This window comes from Vombatus ursinus, unplaced genomic scaffold (genome assembly GCF_900497805.2).
Source record: "Vombatus ursinus unplaced genomic scaffold, bare-nosed wombat genome assembly UNPS02006779.1, whole genome shotgun sequence".
Classification (NCBI taxonomy): Eukaryota; Metazoa; Chordata; class Mammalia; order Diprotodontia; family Vombatidae; genus Vombatus; species Vombatus ursinus.
In genome coordinates, this window is record NW_020946557.1 from 24,564,808 (window position 1) to 24,584,782 (window position 19,975).

Genomic DNA, 19,975 nt, shown 5'->3' on the forward strand with positions numbered 1-19,975 from the left:
TCTTTCTTTCTTTCTTTCTTTCTTTCTTTCTTTCTTTCTTTCTTTCTCTTTCTTCCTTTCTTTCTCTTTCTTCCTTTCTCTTTCTGTCTTCTTTCTCTTTATTTCCCTTCCCTCTGTCCACGTAGGGTATCATACCCTTTCGTGGGGGTGCTCTGCTCAAAGGAATATAAATTTTGATTGCTTAAACCTCGAAAGATATCTGTGGTTTATGCGCTAGATTTCTTTCTTAAGGACCATGCCTTAAACCCAAATCATTTGGTCTCTCATTGATTGGCCCACAATAGATCCCAGGTCAAGCCCCACTTGGCCGTTGTTTGGGCCTTGATTAGCTCAGAATGAATGCAAATAGCAATTGTTTCTGTTTTGACCCTGACGGTCTTTCCCACCCAGACTGTTTTGTTTTGTTTTTTACCACAAATGAGGCCATTCATTGCCTTCTCATTCTCATCTAGCTTTAATCACTGAATGAATGTTGCCTCAGTCAAACAGACCGGTTAAAGACCTAGCTTAAAAAGGCCAAAGTCACTGTATCCAGGGCCATCTCCTGTCATCCTGATCTCTATCTCACCACTGGGCCCAGATGGCTCTGGAGCAGAGGGTGAGGCTGGTGACTTTGCACAGCCCTCCCTCAATTAAATCCAATTCACTTGCAAGTCATGGAATCACCTCCCTGATGGCTGGTCCTCTTGAAGAGGAAGGACGAACAACAGCAAATAAACAACAAACAAACCTCTGCTACTTACATTACTATTAGAGAGTTGCCTGAGTCACTGAGAGTTTAACACAAGCCCAGGATCCCATAACCAGTTTGTGTCAGAAATGGGATTGGGATCTAGGCTTTCCTGGCTCAGAGACCAGCTCTTCATCCTCTATGCAACACTGCTTCTCTTTTTATCAGTTTTATCTGAGAGATGACAAAATGAAGACATAACCGAACAAGCAAGTAAACAAGAATAGTATCTGATCTTTATAAAGTGTTTAAGCACTTTATATTCACTTCAAATACTTTATATTTTAGCCTTATGACAACTCTATGGGGGTAGGTACTTTAGTTAATATTATGCCCATTTTAAACATGAGTTAGCTGAGGCTCAGAAAAGTTGTGATGTGCCTAGGACCACATAATAAGAGGCAGATTAAACTCAGGTCTTCCTGGATTCAAGTCCAGAATTCCATACATTACAGTTGTATTTGAACTTAGAATCTCATTCTATGTTCTGATTACAAAACTAGTTCACTTTCTTTCCTCTACTTTTTTTTTGTTTAATAGGTAAAGTACTTCCATGGAAGGAAGATAGCTAGATTAGAGATTTGAATTCTACCCAGTCTGTCCCCAAATTCCAAATTCCAATAACGCAAATTCCAATAACGTGGTTTTTGGAAAGTCACTCAACCTTTTTATGCCTGTTTTTACCCTCATTTCCAAAATATGGGAAATATTTGCCAGCTGCTTAAGCATAGCATTCCTGACAAAATCTCCAGTCATTTAGAGGAAACACACTCTCTGAAGTGATGACTTACTCTTAGCAAATACATTTTCTCATCTTTGCAAAAATGTGACTTACTGAGATTTTTGGAAAGTCAAGGATAAATGTCAATCTTTTGTGTTGAAGTTGTTTTCAATTGTATTTCTCTGTTATCTCTTAAAAGTCATCACTTTTATTTTAATGTTTTTGAATGATAGTATATCACTATTCATATACTTAATACCAAATCCTCTGTATTTACTGAATTGCCATAGGGACATTAAGGGTAGAGTGGTGAGGATAATATTCATTGGAGCCAACAAGACCCAAGTTCTAGTCTTTCCTCTGACACATCCTGGCTGTGTGACCCTGGACATAACCCCTTAACCCTTTCAGTGTTCTTTAAATGTAGTTTCAAAGAAAGTGCTGACCTTTATAGGTAGAGGGAGTGTGGGAATTCTGTGGGAATTCCTTCTATCAAAAAATCACAGGTCTAGTTCTTAACTCTTCTTTACTAATATCTTCATATTTGGGTCCTTGGGAGTCACAAATAAGTGGGAATAGAATTTCAGTTATCTGGTTACTGTTTCTTATTTTTGCCCATTGTGGCAGTTTGGGAATGAATGGTATCTGTCTATCAAGGACAGGGGCAAAATCACTAGAACTTTTCTTAGGCCTTTTCTTAGAATTTACTTGCCTCTTTTATAATTCTGGCCGTATCAGGATAGACAAATTTCTTTTTCACTAAACAAAATGCCTCAAAGTGATTTTATTGCATATCATTCACATATAATTAAAACTCATGAGCAAAAAAAAATGGAATTTATTGCATCATCTGGTTTCTTCCTTTAGCTAGTTCCTCTCAAGGGAATAGTTTTTAAATTATAAGTAGGATGAAATCCAATGCCATGAGTAACATTTGTTAATTTTTAGCTAAGTCAATATTTGTATAACTAACAATATTTCTTTGCAAATACCCTATAATACAATTTAAAATCCTAATTGGAATAGTTTGAGCACATGTAAAGCCAGGAAACTGTGCTGAGCAAATGCACCTAGATAGGGCTATACTATTTTTGTGTAGAGCCCTAAATGCCAGAGGAAAGAGTTTGAATTTTGGTTCTTTGGCAACAGGGAGTCATTGTAGAATTATGAGGTCAAGGTCTGTGAAAGGAAGATAAGAGTGTGAAGGCTGATTTGAAGAAAGAAGAGAATGAAGGTAGGAAGATCTATTAAACAATTTCAATAGTTCAGAGAGTAGTGATGCTTAGCATAGTACCTAGCATAGAACAGACATTTAACAAATGTTTATTGACTGATTAAGGTAGTTTTAGTAGGATGGCCACACTAGGAACTCTATTAGAGAGCTGATATAGTTCCAAAGTGATCAACTGACACTTTGATGATTTCTCCCCCTTCTTCTCCTTCCCCTACCAATAGCTGCTGCAGGTAGTACAGTGGGTAGAGCACTGTATTTGGAGTAGAAACACTTGCATTCAAATCCTACCTCAGATACTAGCTAGATTTGTGACCCTGGGCAGGTTGCTTAACTTCCCTTAGCCTCAGATTCTTTGTCTATAAAATGGGGATAATAATAAAACCTACCTCACAGAGTTGTGAGGATCAAATAAGATAATATATGTAAAGTGCTTTGCAAACTTTAAAGGGTTTTATAAATGATGACTATTTTTATTGTCTCTTAATTCATATAATCTATAACGTTATATTAGGTTTACCATTAATATTAGGTTTTCTTTAAATATCAGTTTTTGTATGGGTACTTTTTCTTTAGATTAGGTGAAATACTAGAAATGAAAAAGAAAATAATATTATAAATTAGAGTACACAGTAACAGTAATATTGTACTATGATCAATGTGAATGACTTAGTTATTCTCAGAAATACAAAGATCCAAGACAATTCCAAAGGACTCATGATGAAAAATGTCATCCACCTCTAGAGAAAGAACTAGTGGAATCTGAATGCAGATCAAAACTTACTATTTTTTACTTTCTTTTTTTTCCATGTTTTTTTCTTTTCTTTTTGGTCTGTGTTTTCTTTCACTACATGACTTATGTGGAAATATATTTTGCATGACTGCATGTGTATAACCTATATAAAATTGTTTGAGAGAAATTTTGGAATTCAAAATTTAAAAAAATGAATATTAAAATTATTTTTACATGTAATTAGAAAAATAGTAATTAATGTATTAGAGTACAGACATTTATTTGTAATACCTATGGTGTGTATTTTGTAGATAGTCCTACTTAGTATTGAACTTTGTCCTTTGTAATGCTTGCAAATTTTTCAACATTAATTTACTTTTTCTGTAAATTTACTGACATCTAACCTTTATGGTGATTGCTTATACTATAATTTTGTTAGTGTAAGTACTTGTTTCACCAATTCAGGTTTCAACCCCCTCTGTAACTCAGGGGATAGTCTTTTATAGGTGCCGGTGAAGAAATATTGAGTCACTCTAGTGAACTTAGTGTGGCTGGTTATTGGACAGCAGACAGACTGTTCCTCCCTAGGCTTGTATTTGAAATCTTTCCAGGTTAGCAGGACACATCATTAGTCCTTTCATTCCACTGACCTAATTTTCTATAACCTATTCCTTTTGTGGCAAAAGGAATTGTTGTATTTAGAAGGATTAGTATGATTGTGTCTACTTCCATGGATTCATGTGCCCTTTAGGAAAGGAGGCCAAGTTGTATGCAACGTGAGAATTTATCCAGCTAAAGTGGTAGGTTAACTTTGCTTAAGTCTTAACCTTTTCCCATGACTCTTTTCCACTCTTATCATTTGGCACAGACATTAGCACTAAACTCACTAGCTTAATTTCTTAATTTGTTTGCAGATATCTGCTAGAGGTAATAATATCATGAATGAAATCTGAATTCTCAGGTTACAAATAGTGATTTTCATCATACTGATTATAAGGATAATTGGACTGAGATTGACTTCTTCCTGACCCTTGTCTCTTAGAATCCTGAGTTTGCTTCAAAGTTCAATTCCAGCACCATTTTCAATATGAAAATTTTCCTGACCTCCCTAGATAGTAGTACTCTTGTCGCCAAATAATTTCTTATCTATTTTCTATCTATCTAAATATGTCATATCCTCTTTTGTATTTATTCCCAGAATCTAGCATAATGCCTGGCACATAATAGGTGCTTTATAAATATTTGTTACTGGATTGATTCATACTCTCTACTTAAACATGTCACAGGAGATAACATGATATAATGAAGATCTGTATTCTTATCTTGTCTTTGGTGTGGGTGTGTGCTCGTGTGCATATACATACACACATGTACATACAATCCTATGTGTATTTAGAAGAAAAAGAAATTAATTTGATTCAGAGCTGCAATAATTTAGTAGGTACTTATGATCCGGGAGAGCATTCTAGGCTGAAACAGAAGCATGTGCAAGGGGGCGAAGGTTGGAAACTATAGGGCATATTTGGGAAACAGCTAGTTGCTTTCTGTGTGTGAAGCTCAGGATAAATGTATTTATTGAAGCAAACTGGAAAGTTTGATTCTGGTCAGAACATAGAAGGCTAAAATGCCAAACTTAGAAGTATGTGACTTTCACAGTTTACAAGCCTATTTTAGCAACACTAACAAGAAATGAGTTGATGAGGTAAGCTTTACTTGATATAGTATCATAATATTTTTGGGACCAAGAACTTCAGATTTTCTACAAAGTAATTGTAGAGAAATTCTTTCTAACTTTTAATTTTTGTTCTATTAATTCTTTAGAAATGAATGGACACTTAAGAGACCATTTAGACAAATAGACAGGAAGTTCCAAATATATTTTTTTTGGTGCCTAGCACAGTGTCTCATATAGAGTAGGTGATTAATAAGTGTTTGATTGGTTAAAGTAGAGAAAAAGTACAATGATGTTGGTTTTGCTGATATCATTTGAGTTTGATGCATTCCAAGACAAAATATTATTCTCATTAGCATAATTTCAATTAGACTGTCAAGATGTCACATTATATATTACCTATGAGATTTATTTGATCTTTTTTAAATAGGTGAGTCTTTGACTTTGCTGATCAGACTTTTCTGAAAGGAAACGAAAACACAATCCAATTCATAATCTTGTGAGAATTAGACTTAAATTTTCAACTAAGACAATGTCAAACAACAATTGAAACAGTTTGAAACCTGGAAAGAGTTTTCAATCCCCAAATTTGTGAACATGTGTTCAAAAGTTCTTGGTTCTTTTTTGGGGTGGGGGTGGGGAGGAACTTGAGATCTCCAATACTTAACTAGGATAGTCCAAGGATGAAAGAAATAATATATAATTTTTGGCGTCTTCTCAAAGACTTTCCATCTTGGTAGACAATGCTGGCCAAGGTTTTAACTCCCTAATGCCCCCCCCCCCCCCCAATAAATGTTTTTGTTGTTGTTCATTTATTTCAGTTGTGTCCAACTCTCAATAATTCCACTTGGGATTTTCTTGGCAAAGATACTGGAGTGACTTGCCATTTCCTTCCCCAGTAACAAATGCAGTAATCATACTAGTTACAACAACAACTAACATTTGTATAGTGCTTTAGATTTGGAAAGCACTTTTTTACAAGTATCTCATTTTATCCTCATGACAATCCTAGGAGGTAAGAGCTATTATTATCCTCACTTTACAAATGTAGAAACTGAGGTACAGAGTGGCTTGCTCGGGGTAACACAGCTAGTAAGAGTCTAAAGCCAAACTCAGGTCTTCCTCACTCTATGACCTACCCTCTGTCTACTGCATCACCTTGCTGCCTCTTTTGATATTTAAAACCCAATACAACCTGGTCCCTACTTTTCCAGTCTTGTTACACAGCATGTCACTTCATTTGCTCAGTGGCTCAGTAAACTGGATCACTTACTGTTTCTCATATGTGAGATTCTATCTCCTGTCTTTGGGTCTCTGCACTGGGTGTTTCCTATGCTTGAAATATATTCCCTTTTCATTTATACATTGAAATAATCAGATTGATTCTGTGTCTTTTAAAATTGATCTTATTTATAGTTAATTGATTTTGCCCTGTAACTGTTTAAGTCATGATTCTTTGACTCTGAACTTAATTCAGATATTTAGTTGGCCTGTAATGTGAAGTTTAGAAGTCCAGTTCTCTTGTTAATCACTGTTCTATTCTTGTACCAGGGAAATCTGTTACACTTGAAGGATACAGGTAGACACCGGGGAGTATGGTGTAATATCTTTATACCACTAAATTGTTATTCAAGGAAGTCTGGTTTGTTATTCAAAGAAGTCTAGTTTGCTATCTTGGTCCTTGCAGATGCAATTGGACGCAAACAATGAATATTTCTTAGTCCCAGGAGAGAAGGAAGGAGTTGTTAGCCCTCATTCCCAATTTCCATCCAAACATATTTTCTTCCATCTATGATGCTAGTTTTACTATCTTCTGTACTTCCCTAAACTATAAAAGAGAGCTATCCCCCTCATTTGGAATTTTAGCTTTGCTGGGGAAGCAGAAATCCTTTTTATTGGTAAATTTATACTTTACTAAATGGATCATGCTTGGTACTTTGTGCCTCAATCTATCTTAATTTTAACTGTTACAGTTTGGCAACCATGAAGGGATTGGGGGTGGTAGCTTGTCCTTGGAGTAACCTCTCTGCCCCTCCCCCCCTTAGAGCACTTAGTGACATTTTCACTGGGGGGTGGGGGGAGGTGGGGGGATTTGTCTGCAAAGGCTTGCATTGGAGATCTGACTCTCCACCTTGTCCAAGACTTTCCAAGCCAAGGTAAGCCCTTATACTGTTGGGGAAGCTGCATCTGTGTTTGTCTTGGTGTCCTGTCTGTGTTTAAGTGTGACTGATTGGTAATGATTGGTAATAGAAAATCCATGAAATTCTCTTAAGGTACAGGTCCCTTAAAGAAATTTTCTTTTCTTCAAAGAAAACTCCCAGCACAAGCTGAAGAGTGATCAAAAGACTTGCATCAGTGGTGGCCCTTTAAGGAAGCCATAAATTAAGTCCCAGGCTACTTATTGCCATTAGCAGGAGAGAGAGGTTGTCCTGAGCCTCTCAGTACAATTGGAAAGTAGGAAGAGTGACACTTCCCATTCAAAAGGGGTCAGGGAAGCACCATGTTGCAAATAATCATTATTGGTCAGTGGCACAGTGGGCAGTCACAAATAACCATAGTTGGCAAGTGTATTCTTCCAAACCAAAAGAGGATAACTAAAAATAGAGCTCAAAAAAATTAGGTTGAATGATAAAGGAAGTCTCTCTAGTCATCACCCAGGAATACCCTTACCCAAATTAGTCTAAGATATATCAGAACCTCTAAGGGTTCTACATTTGACTGAGAAGGTTCTTTTCACCTGTGCATACTTTTTTTTTTAAAGAATCTTTGACACTGATGCTTATTGTCTTTGTGTCTGTCTTGTGGAGGCAATCTCTCTTCTCACTGAGGTTGGTTTTAGCAACTTGTGCAAAGGGCATTTACCTGCAAATGCTTCTCTGTGCCTCTGTGTGTCTTATGAACTATTTTTTCCTGGGAAAAAGAATATGAACTTTCTGAGGAGTTTACTAAGTCTTCAGAAAGACAGTCATCCTTTCTCTCTATATTTCTAAGCTCTGGCCAAGTTTTGGGAGTGCAGAGAGAAAGACAGATAAAAGGGAATCTTTTACCATAGACTATATAATGTTATAACAATGTAAACTAATCAGAAACTTAGTCTGTGACTAAAGCATAAGTTCTCTACTGTGAATTTCCAAATTGTGGCTCAAATATTTTTATAAATGCTGAAATATTCTAGTGAGTTTAGGGTTAACATTCTTCAGAATTTGTTTTAAGGAAATTAAGAAATTAACTGTGAATGTTACATAAACTTTTCATGACTCTTCCTCTGGAAAGTGACAGATTTGTTGTTTTAGTGTAGGGAAGGTAATTTCACTGATTAGAGAAAAGGGAATCAAAGCTAGTTTGAAAGTCATGTCAGTGAAATTCTAAAATGAAGAGAAAAAATAGGTTGTAGGTGGCAGTTTGAATAGCTGTGGCACTTAAGTACTTAATTGTTAAGTCTTTCTTGATTCATGAAAAAGAGAAAGTTTGTGTTAATCAGGGAAAAACTAAAAAGTAAAATAAATTTATTATAATGGTGTATCTAACTAGACACATTGGAGCTTTACAAATTAAAGTTAAGTTCAAATCAATTTATAAAGAAATTTTCAAATTGGTGTATGTCTTGCCATTAGAAATTTTGCTATAAAATATATTATACACTGGATATTACTTAGGGTAGATTTTGAACAGCTTGTCAAGAAGAAAATGGGACCCCCACCCATTTTAATAAGAGATTATGTAGAAGCATTAGGTGGGATAGGGGTAGATTCCCTCAAATCATGTGATACAGAAATTATTAATTCTGCTTTTGCTAATCAAACCCTGCTGAGAATTAAAGGGATATCTCTATATTTTCGGCCCTAACTGGCATGAGAAGGGTAAAATGTGTTTAGGAGCATTGCCTTAGCTAGGAAAATCTGAACCAATATCCCCACCCTGTTTGCCAGGAGGGTTATGTCCCTGAGACCTACTCAACATCACATAGCTATCTGTTAAAGAAAAGGAAGTCAGTTGGAGCTAAATTTCAAAGCAAGTTTCAATTTGAATTTTAAGAACTGTCTTGTTTCTTGCTCATGAAAAGAGAACCTCATTTAAGGCAGCAATATATGTGAAATTTAATTAGGAAAAATACTTTGTGTTACTTCTGTAAATAATATAACAAAATTTAATTGTTTGAGTAAATTAGAAATAAGTCACCAAAAAGTACTTAATAAGAAGTATATGAGAAATACTATGTGGTTATTTTTTATGACATGGACATTATAGTAATATATTTGCAACATGGACTTATTGGAAAATACTATACTAAGATTCACCCTTGGAAGACCATTAGATGAGTATATTTGAGTTATTAAAATCCTCATGGTCCCCAAAAAGGGGGGTGAGAATACAAAAGTTCCACTTTAAACCTTTGGCAGTGACTACCTGGAAGTAGAGAGCCTTATAATGTGAAGTACTGTAAATACATGGCTCCTGGGAAATTTGAAATTTTGATTTTGTGATTGCAAATCCAGATTTGATGTGGTAAAGGTTTGTCCTGAAACTAAATCATAATGTGGTTTGGCATTAAAGCAAAATGCTGAAAGAGCATGGATTGAAGAAAATATAGGTTAGAAATCTGGTCTCTGTAAATTTGTTGGCAATGTGATTTTAGGTAAGTAACGTCATCTTTGTTTAACTTAGTTTACTACTCTTGTAAAGGGTATAAAAATAGTAGTTACTTCCCAGGGTTGTTGAGAGAATTACATGATTGAAGTTGTTAACACAAGACTTGGCATTTGGTAGGCACTATCTAGGTAAGTGTTAATTATTATTATTTCTTTGATTGAATGCAATTGCTTCATACTGGATAACTGTACTGAGTTTTAGATATGATTAGTGTACAATGCCAAAGGTGATAAAAAGAATAGTTTTCTATGTAAGATAACTTGGAAATGCATTCTACTGAGTTGAAGTTATCTGATAAATAATAGGTTTAGTTTCATGTTTTAAATTCATGATATTGTGGGGAACCAAGATGATGGAGTGAAAGCAGTGACTTGCTTGAGCTCTCCCCCAAACTCCTCCAAATACCTGTAAAAATGGCTCTAAACAAATTCTAGAGCAGCAGAACCCACAAAAAGACAGAGCAAAACAGCCCAAGACAACCTGGATGACTGATTAGAAAGGTCTATCATGCTGGGCTGGAAGAGAAATACAGTTCAGTGTGGGTGTGTAGGCAAAAGAGTTCTCAGTGAACCTGGAGCAGGCCTCTGAGGACTGAATCACTGGCAGCTGTGGCAGTTTCCAGACTTCTACAAATGCCAAAGACAACCTAGAAGGTCAGTAGGAAAAGTCTGTGACCATAGTGAGAGAGAGGCTCAGTCCCAGCCCCAGTCCCCTGTTCAGCTGGGACAGCGGCTGCTTCCAGAGCTTCCACACCATAGACTGAGGGGGAACTGAGTGGCTGATCAAAAGGGGGATTGCATGGATCTCTTTACTAGTGCCGAGGCAGGAATCTCTTGCTTTGCATGTCCTTGGATACAGGTCACAGTTCTGGGTGGCAGTCTTGGGGCAAGGAGGAGTGCTGGTGAGGTGGAGCTCCTAGTGGAGTGGAGAGGGAATTCTCCTCACAGTTCCAAGGCAGAAAAGAGTGCTTGTGGTCACTCATAGACTGGAGCACAAGTCAGGAAAGGGGTAAATACCTCACCCCTTATACCACCTTGGAAGAACTGAAAATTTACAGGTCCCTAGAAGTATCTCTGAAAACAGCTGCACAAAACCCCCAAAGCTTGGGACAGTACATTCTCCATACTGGAAGCAGACCCCTACCTTAACAAAGAGTTTAAAACTCAAGTAATTGGCTGGGAACATGTGCAAACCACCCAAAAAAAGTCAGACCATAGAATCTTTCTTTGGTGACAAAGAAGATCAAAACAGACAACCAGAAGAAGACAATAAAGTCAAAGCTCCTACATCCAAAGCCTCTAAGAAAAATATGAATCAGTTCCAGGTCATGGAAGAGCTCAGAAAGCGTTTTGAGAAGCAAGTAAGAGCAGCAGAGGAAAAACTGGGAAGAGAAATGAGAGTGATGCAAGAAAATTATGAAAAACAAGTCAACAACTTGCTAAAGGAGACTAAAAAAAAATTGAAGAAAATAACACCTTAAAAAAATAGCCTAACCCAAATGGCAAAAGAGGTCCAAAAAGTCAATAAGGAGAAGAATGCCTTAAAAAGCAGAATTGGTCAAATGGAAAAGAAATTCCAAAAGCTCACTGAAGAAAATACTTCCTTAAAAATTAGAATGGAGCAAATGGAAGCTAGTGATTTTATGAGAAATCAAGACATTGTAAAACAAAACCAAAAGAATGAAAAAATAGAAGACAATGTGAAATATCTCATTGGAAAAATAACTAACCTGGAAAATCCAGGAGAGATAATTTTAAAATTATTGGACTATCTGAAAACCATAATCAAAAAAAAGAGCCTACACGTCATCTTTCAAAAAATTATCAAGGAAAACTGCCCTTATATTCTAGAACAACTAAAGGGTAAAATAGAAATTGAAAGAATCCACCAATAACCTCCTGAAAGAGATTGCCAAAGGAAAACTCCTAGGAATATTGCAATGAAATTCCAGAGTTCCCAGGTGAAGGAGAAAATATTGCACATAGCCAGAAAGAAACAATTCAAGTATTGTGGAAACACAATCAGGGTAACGCAAGATTTAGCAGTTTCTACATTAAAGGACCTGAGGGCTTGGGATATAATATTCTGGAGGTCAAAGGAGATAGGATTACAACCAAGAATCACCTACCCAGCAAAACTGAGTATAATCCTTCAAGGGAAAAAATGGATATTGAGTTAAATAGAGGACTTTCAAGCATGCTTGATGAAAAGACCGGAGTGAATAGAAAATTTTACTTTCAAATACAAGACTCAAGAGAAGCATGAAGAGGTAAACAGGAAAGAGAAATCATAAGGTTGAACTGTTTACATTCCTGCATGGAAAGATGATATTTGTAACTCATGAGACCTTTGTCAGTAGTAGGGTAGTCGAAGGGAAAAAAATTATATGTATGTATATAGATAGATAGATAGATAGATAGATAGTACAGGGTGATAGTAAAGGGGTGATATCTGGAGAATAAAATTAAGGGATGAAAGAGGATTATACTGGGAGAAGGAGAAAGAGAGGTAGAATGGGGTAAATTATCTCACATAAAACAGAACAAGAAAAGGCTTTTACAGTGGAGGGGAAGTGAGAGATGGTGACAGGGAATGAATGAATCTTATTCTCATAGGATTTGGCTTAAGGAGGTAATAACATACACACTCAATTGGGTATGGAAAGCTATCTTACCCTACAGGAAAATAGGGAGGAAGGGGATAAGAGAGTCGGGGGGAATGATAGAGGGGAGGGCAGACTGGGGGAGGAGGTAATCAGAAGCAAACACTTCTGAGGAGGGACAGGGTCAAAAGAAAGAATAGAATAAATGGGGGGGCAGGATAGGATGAAGGGAAATATAGTTAGTTTTCCACAGCATGACTACTATGGAAGTGTTTTGCATGACTACACAAGTATAACCTGTATCAAGTTGCTTGCCTTCTCAATGAGGGTGGGTGGGGAGGGAGGAAGGGAGAGACTGTAGAACCCCAAGTTTTAAAAACAAATGTTAAAAAATTGTTTTCACACGCACCTGGGAAATAAGATATACAGGTAACGGGGTATAGAACTCTGTGCTGCCCTTCAGGAAAATAGAAGAGGAAGGGGATAAGGGGGAGGGAGGGAGACAGAAGGGAGGGCATATTAGGGGAAAGGGTATTCAGAATGCACACTGTCTGGGGTTGGGGGAGGGATTAGATGAGGAGAAAATTTGAAACTCAAAATCTTGTGGATGTAAATGTTGAAAACTAAAAATAAATAAAATTGTCCTCTCAGAGCAAAAAAAACCCAGAACACCATGATATTGTGAATGTTAATGTGTTTCTAAATTTTCTTATATTATAAATTCTGGAAAACCATTGTATAAGAAATGCTATTAGAAGGATGATAAAATTGTGTAATTGGAGAATTTAACTCCTTTTAATTTGGATTGTTGTTCAGTCATTTCAGTTGTGTCCAACTATTTGTGACCCCATTTGGGGTTTTCTTGGCAAAGATACTGAAGTTGTTTGTCATTTCCTTCAGCTTATTTTACAGATGAGGACACTGAAACAAATAGGGTTAAGTGACTTGCCTAGGGTCATGCAACTAGTAAGTGTCTGAGGCCAGATTTGAACTTAGGTCTTCACTGACTCCAGGTCTGGAGCGCCACTTACCAGATAATGTGAAATTATTAATTAGAAGTTATTAGAGGCTATTGTCAAATATTTAATTGGGCATACTTTAAAAGAGAAAGAGAAATAATTACTTGTCTGGGAAAAGGAAGAAGAAAATAATATTGAATAATTTTTTTTTGGGAGGGGAAGGCTTAGTAACTTTTTTATTGTTAACTTTGCTATTTGAGGTGAAATCTTGTGGGATTGTAATCTGATATTGTTTTGAGTTTTGAATTCAGGTATAATTGTCTGAATTATCATTATCAGTAATCCGTCATTCAAGGGAAATGCCACTACCTGCTCAAAGGGATAGCAATCTGAAAACTACTACATGTGAATGTCTGAGCTTGGGAAAAGTTGAGGGGATGACCTCATGAGGGGACTAAGGATTCTTTGGACTTGGTTTCCCCATTGTGTTATTTCCTTTCTGAACAGGAATGTTTCCCATGGGATTAATCCTGGGCCTGGATATGATACCCTGTGGATAAGGTGGAACTTTGCTAAATGGTTGTCTATGCCAAATAATAAAAACAACTCCTACCTGAAATCAAATGGAATTAAGGATACTTTATTCTATTCTACCTATGTTTTGTCATTATATGCTCTTAGGCTTAGACCTGGAGGACCAGTTTTGATGTTCTTACAATCATATCCCTGCTTCTTCCTTTCATAGTAAAATTATCTTTTCAGCAGGTAAAACTGTAATTTTTGAATATCTGACTTGTGTTGTTGCAATACCCCAGCAACTCTCAGTTAATTATAATAGGATACAATTATGAAAGGTCTTACTATTTTTATCCTGCATTTGTAGTCAATTCCCTATTCTGTATAATTAAGTTAATGAATTCTTGGGCTTGTCATCTACCTGTTAATAGTTTTATATTCATACATAAGATTAGGTCCCTAAAATGTCTCATTCTTTTGGATGTTGTTGGGGATGAAATCCTCTTAAGGGGGAAATTAAGCTGAGATATAAAGGTTTTTCATACTTTAAATTTGTTAAAATTAAATGGAGTAGCAAACTTTGAGAAAGCAACAAGATTAGAATGTTCTCTCAAAGAACTAGTATATATAAATGTATGTAACTGGCTTACAAATGTTTCTAATGTGATAAATTTTAAAATTGGATTAAGATTTTATATGTAAAATTGCATTGATAATTGTGAAAAGGGTCAAATTATTTTCCTATTTGAAATATCTATCTGATAATTTTAAGAAAAAAGGACCTATTTTATAAATGAGATCTCATAAATTTCTTTTTAAGATTCTTCCTTCAGCCTGTTGTTGTCAGTGTTTATATCAGACAGAGGATTTAGGCAAAGGAAGAAAGAGCAAGTGGCATGTAAAAACTTAAATTCTCTGGTTTCAAATGAACTCATCCTAATTTGATATTCCTCTTATAGCTCTATTGTTAATAAGATCAGAACCACAAGGCTTGAACTAGTTTTCACCTTATGAACTAGTTATTGGAAAACCAGATTTAGGAGGCTGTACTAAATTGTATTGAGTCTTATAACTGACAGATTTTTAGAAGAGTTAGGAATCTCTGTAAGTAACTTGGAACCAGAGAAATAAATCTATTGAAGAGGAGCACCTTTTAGGCCTTCCCTGAGAATGAGGTGTATTCTCAAACATCCAAGACGAAATGTATCTAGGGACCAGAATACTATGTGGGATATCTGGGATCCAAGATGAAATGTGCTTATTAAATGGACATTGGGAATGAATTATTGGGTTATAAAGAGACCTGATGTTAATTAATATTGATGATCATTACTGTACCACTTTGGCTTTTTTGTTTCACAGTATCTATGTTTGTTGAGTTTTTTTTTTTTTGGTTACTTTGGTGATATGTAAATCTCCCCTCTAAAATTAGTCTATGGTTTTAGATATTTTTACCATGACTTGTGCTATGATTAATCAATTTTTTTGGGGGAGAGGGTTAGGCAATTAGGGTTAAGTGACTTGCCCAGGATCACACAGCTAGTAAGTGTCAAGTGCTTGGTCTGAGGCCGGATTTGAACTCAGGTCCTCCTGACTTCAGGGCCGGTGCTCTATCCTGATTAATCTATTTTGTTGTTCTCTGGTCAGTAGAAATTGTGACAAGCCTACATAAAACCTAACTCCTCCTTCAGGATTCCTGGTGGAATCCCTTCTCTTGGTTCACTTGGCTGCAGGGTAATGGCCAGTAAACCTACCCTTGGTAATGGACACTTATTGCCCTCTACCTTATAATCCTTTTTAGACTTTGCATTAGTTGCTATGTTTAAGCATGTTCTAAAATTGCAACAGAAAAACTGCTGTCAGTATATACTATTAATAATGACTGTTAAAAATTTTATAGCATTAGCCTATAGATAAATGATCTATGAAAGGCATGCAAAGGGGGGAATTGAAGTAATCAGATTGATTCTGTGTCTTTTTAATTGATCCTATTTACTGTGAATTGATTTTTGTATTGTAACTTAGTCTTTAATGAATTAAATTTAGAAATCCAGTTGCCTTGTTAATCATTGTTCTATTCTTGTGTCAAGGAAATCTGTTGTACTCGAAGGATGTAGATGGACACCAGGGAGTCTCATCTAGTATCTTTACACCACCAAGCTATCCTTCAAGGATGTCTGGTTTGTTAACCACAGAATTCTGGTTTGCTATCCAAAGAAGTGTGGTTTGCTATCTCTGTCCTTGCAGATGGCAGTTGGACTCAAGCAATGAACATTTCTTAGTTACAGGAAAGAAAGAAGGAATTGTTGCTAGCCCTCATTCTCAATTTCCTTCCAATCATATTTTCTTCCATCTACGATGCTAGCCTTTCTATTTTCTATATTTCCCAAAACTATAAAAGAGAGCTGTTCCCTTCATTTGTGGTCTTACCTTTGCTGGGGAAGCTGAGATCCTATTTATTGGTAAATTTATGCTTTACTAAATTGATCATGCTTGATACTTTGTGCTTCAGTTTACCTTAATTTTAATTGTTACAGTATCTCAGATTTCCTATCTTCCTTCAAAGCTCAATTCAAGCCCTATATGAAGCCTTTCCTGATCTCCCCAAGCTGTAGTCACCTTATATCTAATTGGTATATATCCATATATGTATATGTTGTACTCTTCTCCTCACAGAATGTCAACTATTTGAGGTCAGGGACTGATTCACCTTCATCTTTATATTCCCATTATTTGACATTTAGTAGATGCTTAATAAATGCTTATTGACTGATTGGTATAGCTTTCAAGATATTGTGCCATCCTACATACTACATACTACACACATCCTTGCTTTACTATGGGTTATTGGAGTAAGATTTTAGTGCAGAAAACTTCAGATAAGTTCTCATATCTTTTTGATTGCTTTGAGGGGATAATAAATAAAATGAAATCAGTAATAGTAACAATAGCTGTCACGTATGTATTCCTTTATGTTTTCCAATACACTAAACAAATACTATTTTATTTGATTTTCATAGTAACTCTGAGAAGTAGGCCCTATTATTACCCCCATTTTACAAATGGCTATCATTTTAGAAGTCTTGTTATTTGGGTTATTTTTAAAGTTTTATTGATGTACTTTATCATTTTACAAATCGTTTGTTTACTAACACACTGCTCTCTTAAAACAAAAGCAAACTGATGAGCAAAATAATTACAACTGACAGCATATTTTTCATTACACCACTATGTTTTGCTTTACTCTCTCAAATTAGAGAGAAATACATTTTGTAATCTACTGTTTGATACTAAGACTGGTCATTGTATTTAATATATATCAGGCTGCCTTTTTAGTGTTATTTTTCTTCATGTTATTGTAGCTATTGAGTATATTTTTCTCCTGATACTGCTTACTTTAGTTTGCATCAATTTGTAAAACTCTTCCCATCTTTCTCTGATTTTTATAATGTAGCAATATTCTATTGTATTAATATATTAATACAATTCCATTATATTAATAATTTCACATATATATATCATATATATCATAATATAATTTCATTATATTAATATACCATACCTTGCTCAGGATTCTCTAACTGATGAGTGCCCACTTTATCTGCTGCCACAAAAAATGTTGCTGAGTTCTTTTTTTTTTAGGCAATTGGGGTTAAGTGACTTGCCCAGGGTCACACAGCTAGTACGTGTCTGAGGCCAGACTTGAACTCAGGTCCTCTTGACTTTAGGGCAGGTATTCTATTCACTGTGCCACCTCGCTGCCCCTAATGCTAAGAACTTTTTGGTACACATTAGAGTTCTTTTTTTTGTTTTTGACCTCCCAGGGGAATATGCTCAGTCTAGGGAACACTGGGTCAGAGTGTATGAACAGTTGAAAGACTTTTCTTAAAACATTCCAGATTGTTTCAAGAATGGGTTGGACCATTTACAGATCCATCAACAGACTATTTACATGTTCATTAACAGTGTGGTAGTGAAATGTCTTCTTCCAGACTCTCTAATACAGATTACAAAACCTCAGTGTTTATCTGTAATTGTTTCGATTCCTTTGTTCACTAAAAAGAGGCACAGAATCATAGAAATCTAGGACATGTCTATATTTGCATTTTAAAACATTGATATTGAGGATAAATAGTTACTGAGTCATAGAATATTAGAACTGGAGAAACCTTAGCTATATCTAGTCCAACCCCCTTATTTTATGGATAAGGAAATTCAAGTACAGAAATGGTGTTTACTTTATTCTTACAACACATTGTCTCTGTAGCAATTTGACTTTTGTCCCCCCCTCCCCCAAATATGCATTTAAAATACTTAAGCTACACTCAATCTGAGAACATGAATAAGACTCTAATTCCTAGACTGGTAATTAATGGTAAGATAAAGGCTAATTGTTGCAAATTGACATTTCTGGGAGATAAAAATATAGCATTCTATTAGACAATAATAAAGGATATAAGTATTTATTTTATTTTTTTTGCCATAATCCCATTGCCATTCCTTTCCTCAAAAATTTCCAGTAATATTTTTATTCTAGGAAGTTTTGTGAATTTGAATAATATATTTATTTGAATAATATAATATAGATGGGATAATTTGATCAAGTAATATTGAGGTATAGTGGTAGAAAAGAAGTCATACAACTTTAAAGTTGGAAGGAATCTTGGTGATTCTTTAGTTAAGTTGGAGGAAACTAGGGAGGGGTAACTAGGATTTTTGTCCAGAGCACAAAATAAAAAGTTTGCAAAAATTTGTTAATATGCCAATGTTTAACAACTAGAAATCACTAGATTGATGAGTTCCCCCTTTCCCCTCAAAGGATTTTGTCTTAATTATTGTTGAATTATTTTTACATTATGAAATATGAAGTTGATTTAAGGCACATTTTACTCATCCTGTCCTGATACCAAAATTTATAGTTAAAGCTCCAAGTTTAATTTCCTTATTTTAGTGAGAAGATGGGGCCCAGAAAAGAATAGCAACTTGTCCATGATAAGTAACGTAGATAGTAGCAGAGATTGAACTAGGATTCAGGTTTCATGGCTTTAAGTTTAGTACTCTATTACATTATTATTATTATTTTTTTAGGCAATTGGGGTTAAGTGACTTGCCCAGGGTCACACAGCTAGTAAGTGTCAAGTGTTTGGTCTGAGGCCAGATTTGAACTCAGGTCCTCCTGACTTCAGGGCCAGTGCTCTATCCACTGCGCCACCTAGCTGCCCCTACTCTATTACATTATTAAAATTTATTATTTTGTCTTACTTTTTTTTTTTTTAAGGATGTAAGAAAATCAAATGGATACATAATATCCATCAAATATCACTTATTAAGTGACTACTATGGTTGTCAAATGCTAGCAATAGATTAAAAAAAAAATAGTCTCTTCTCCGAAGTCCATAAATCTATAATGCCTTCAAAAATCTTAGTGTAATTAGGGTGCTAGTCATGCTGTCTCCAATTTCCCTTCAATATAGTAAATTGATTTTGGTTGGTTATTAATTACTTGCAAACTTATTAGTGTTACCTACCTGATGTGACAAGGGATATTTAGGTCTTATAAGAGAGACAACATGGCATTGTGGGTAACAGGGCCACCTTTGGTGACAGGAAAACTTGAATCAAGTTCTACCTCTGACAGATTTTAACTGTAGAATCCTGGATAAGGCCAATTAATCTCTCAGACATATGCGCTACTCTCTGAGAATACAAATTGCAGAATAACTACTGATAAGAGTTAATAGAGGAAGTTTCCCCACCAGTTCTTCAATGAATGCAACTAATGAAATCCCAGTGCTGGTTGAAAAAAAATTTAAATAAATGAAAATATTGTTTTGGAAAAATAAAATAGGCTTTTCTTTTTAAACAGGTACTGTCTGTCTGCATGCTAACAACAATTCTTGGGTGCATATTTGGATTGAAACCAAGCTGTTCCAGAGAAGGTAATCATAATAGTATATAAAAATACCATGTAGTTATATGGTTATAAAGTAGATATTGATTGATATTTTTCTAATACAAATGTCTATAGAATTCTTGCAATTAATTTATCCTTATTTATGGAGCCTGTCTTATACTTTCTTCACCATATAATAATAGCCATATCTGTACTTTCATGATTTTATTTTTTTTTATACCAACCTTTTTTTTTTGTCAACATTTGA

At 35.4% G+C, this 19,975-nt stretch overlaps 1 protein-coding gene across 2 annotated transcripts in view; it reads left to right on the plus strand.

Moving 5' to 3' along the window:
• The window catches only part of ENPP1 (ectonucleotide pyrophosphatase/phosphodiesterase 1), a 107,717-nt gene that overhangs the window by 18,211 nt on the left and 69,531 nt on the right, over positions 1-19,975 (plus strand). For both annotated transcript variants that reach the window (XM_027848597.1, XM_027848598.1), the window contains exon 2: positions 19,681-19,753. In XM_027848597.1, the coding sequence (XP_027704398.1) occupies positions 19,681-19,753 (73 nt within the window). The remainder of the gene's footprint in view (positions 1-19,680; positions 19,754-19,975) is intronic.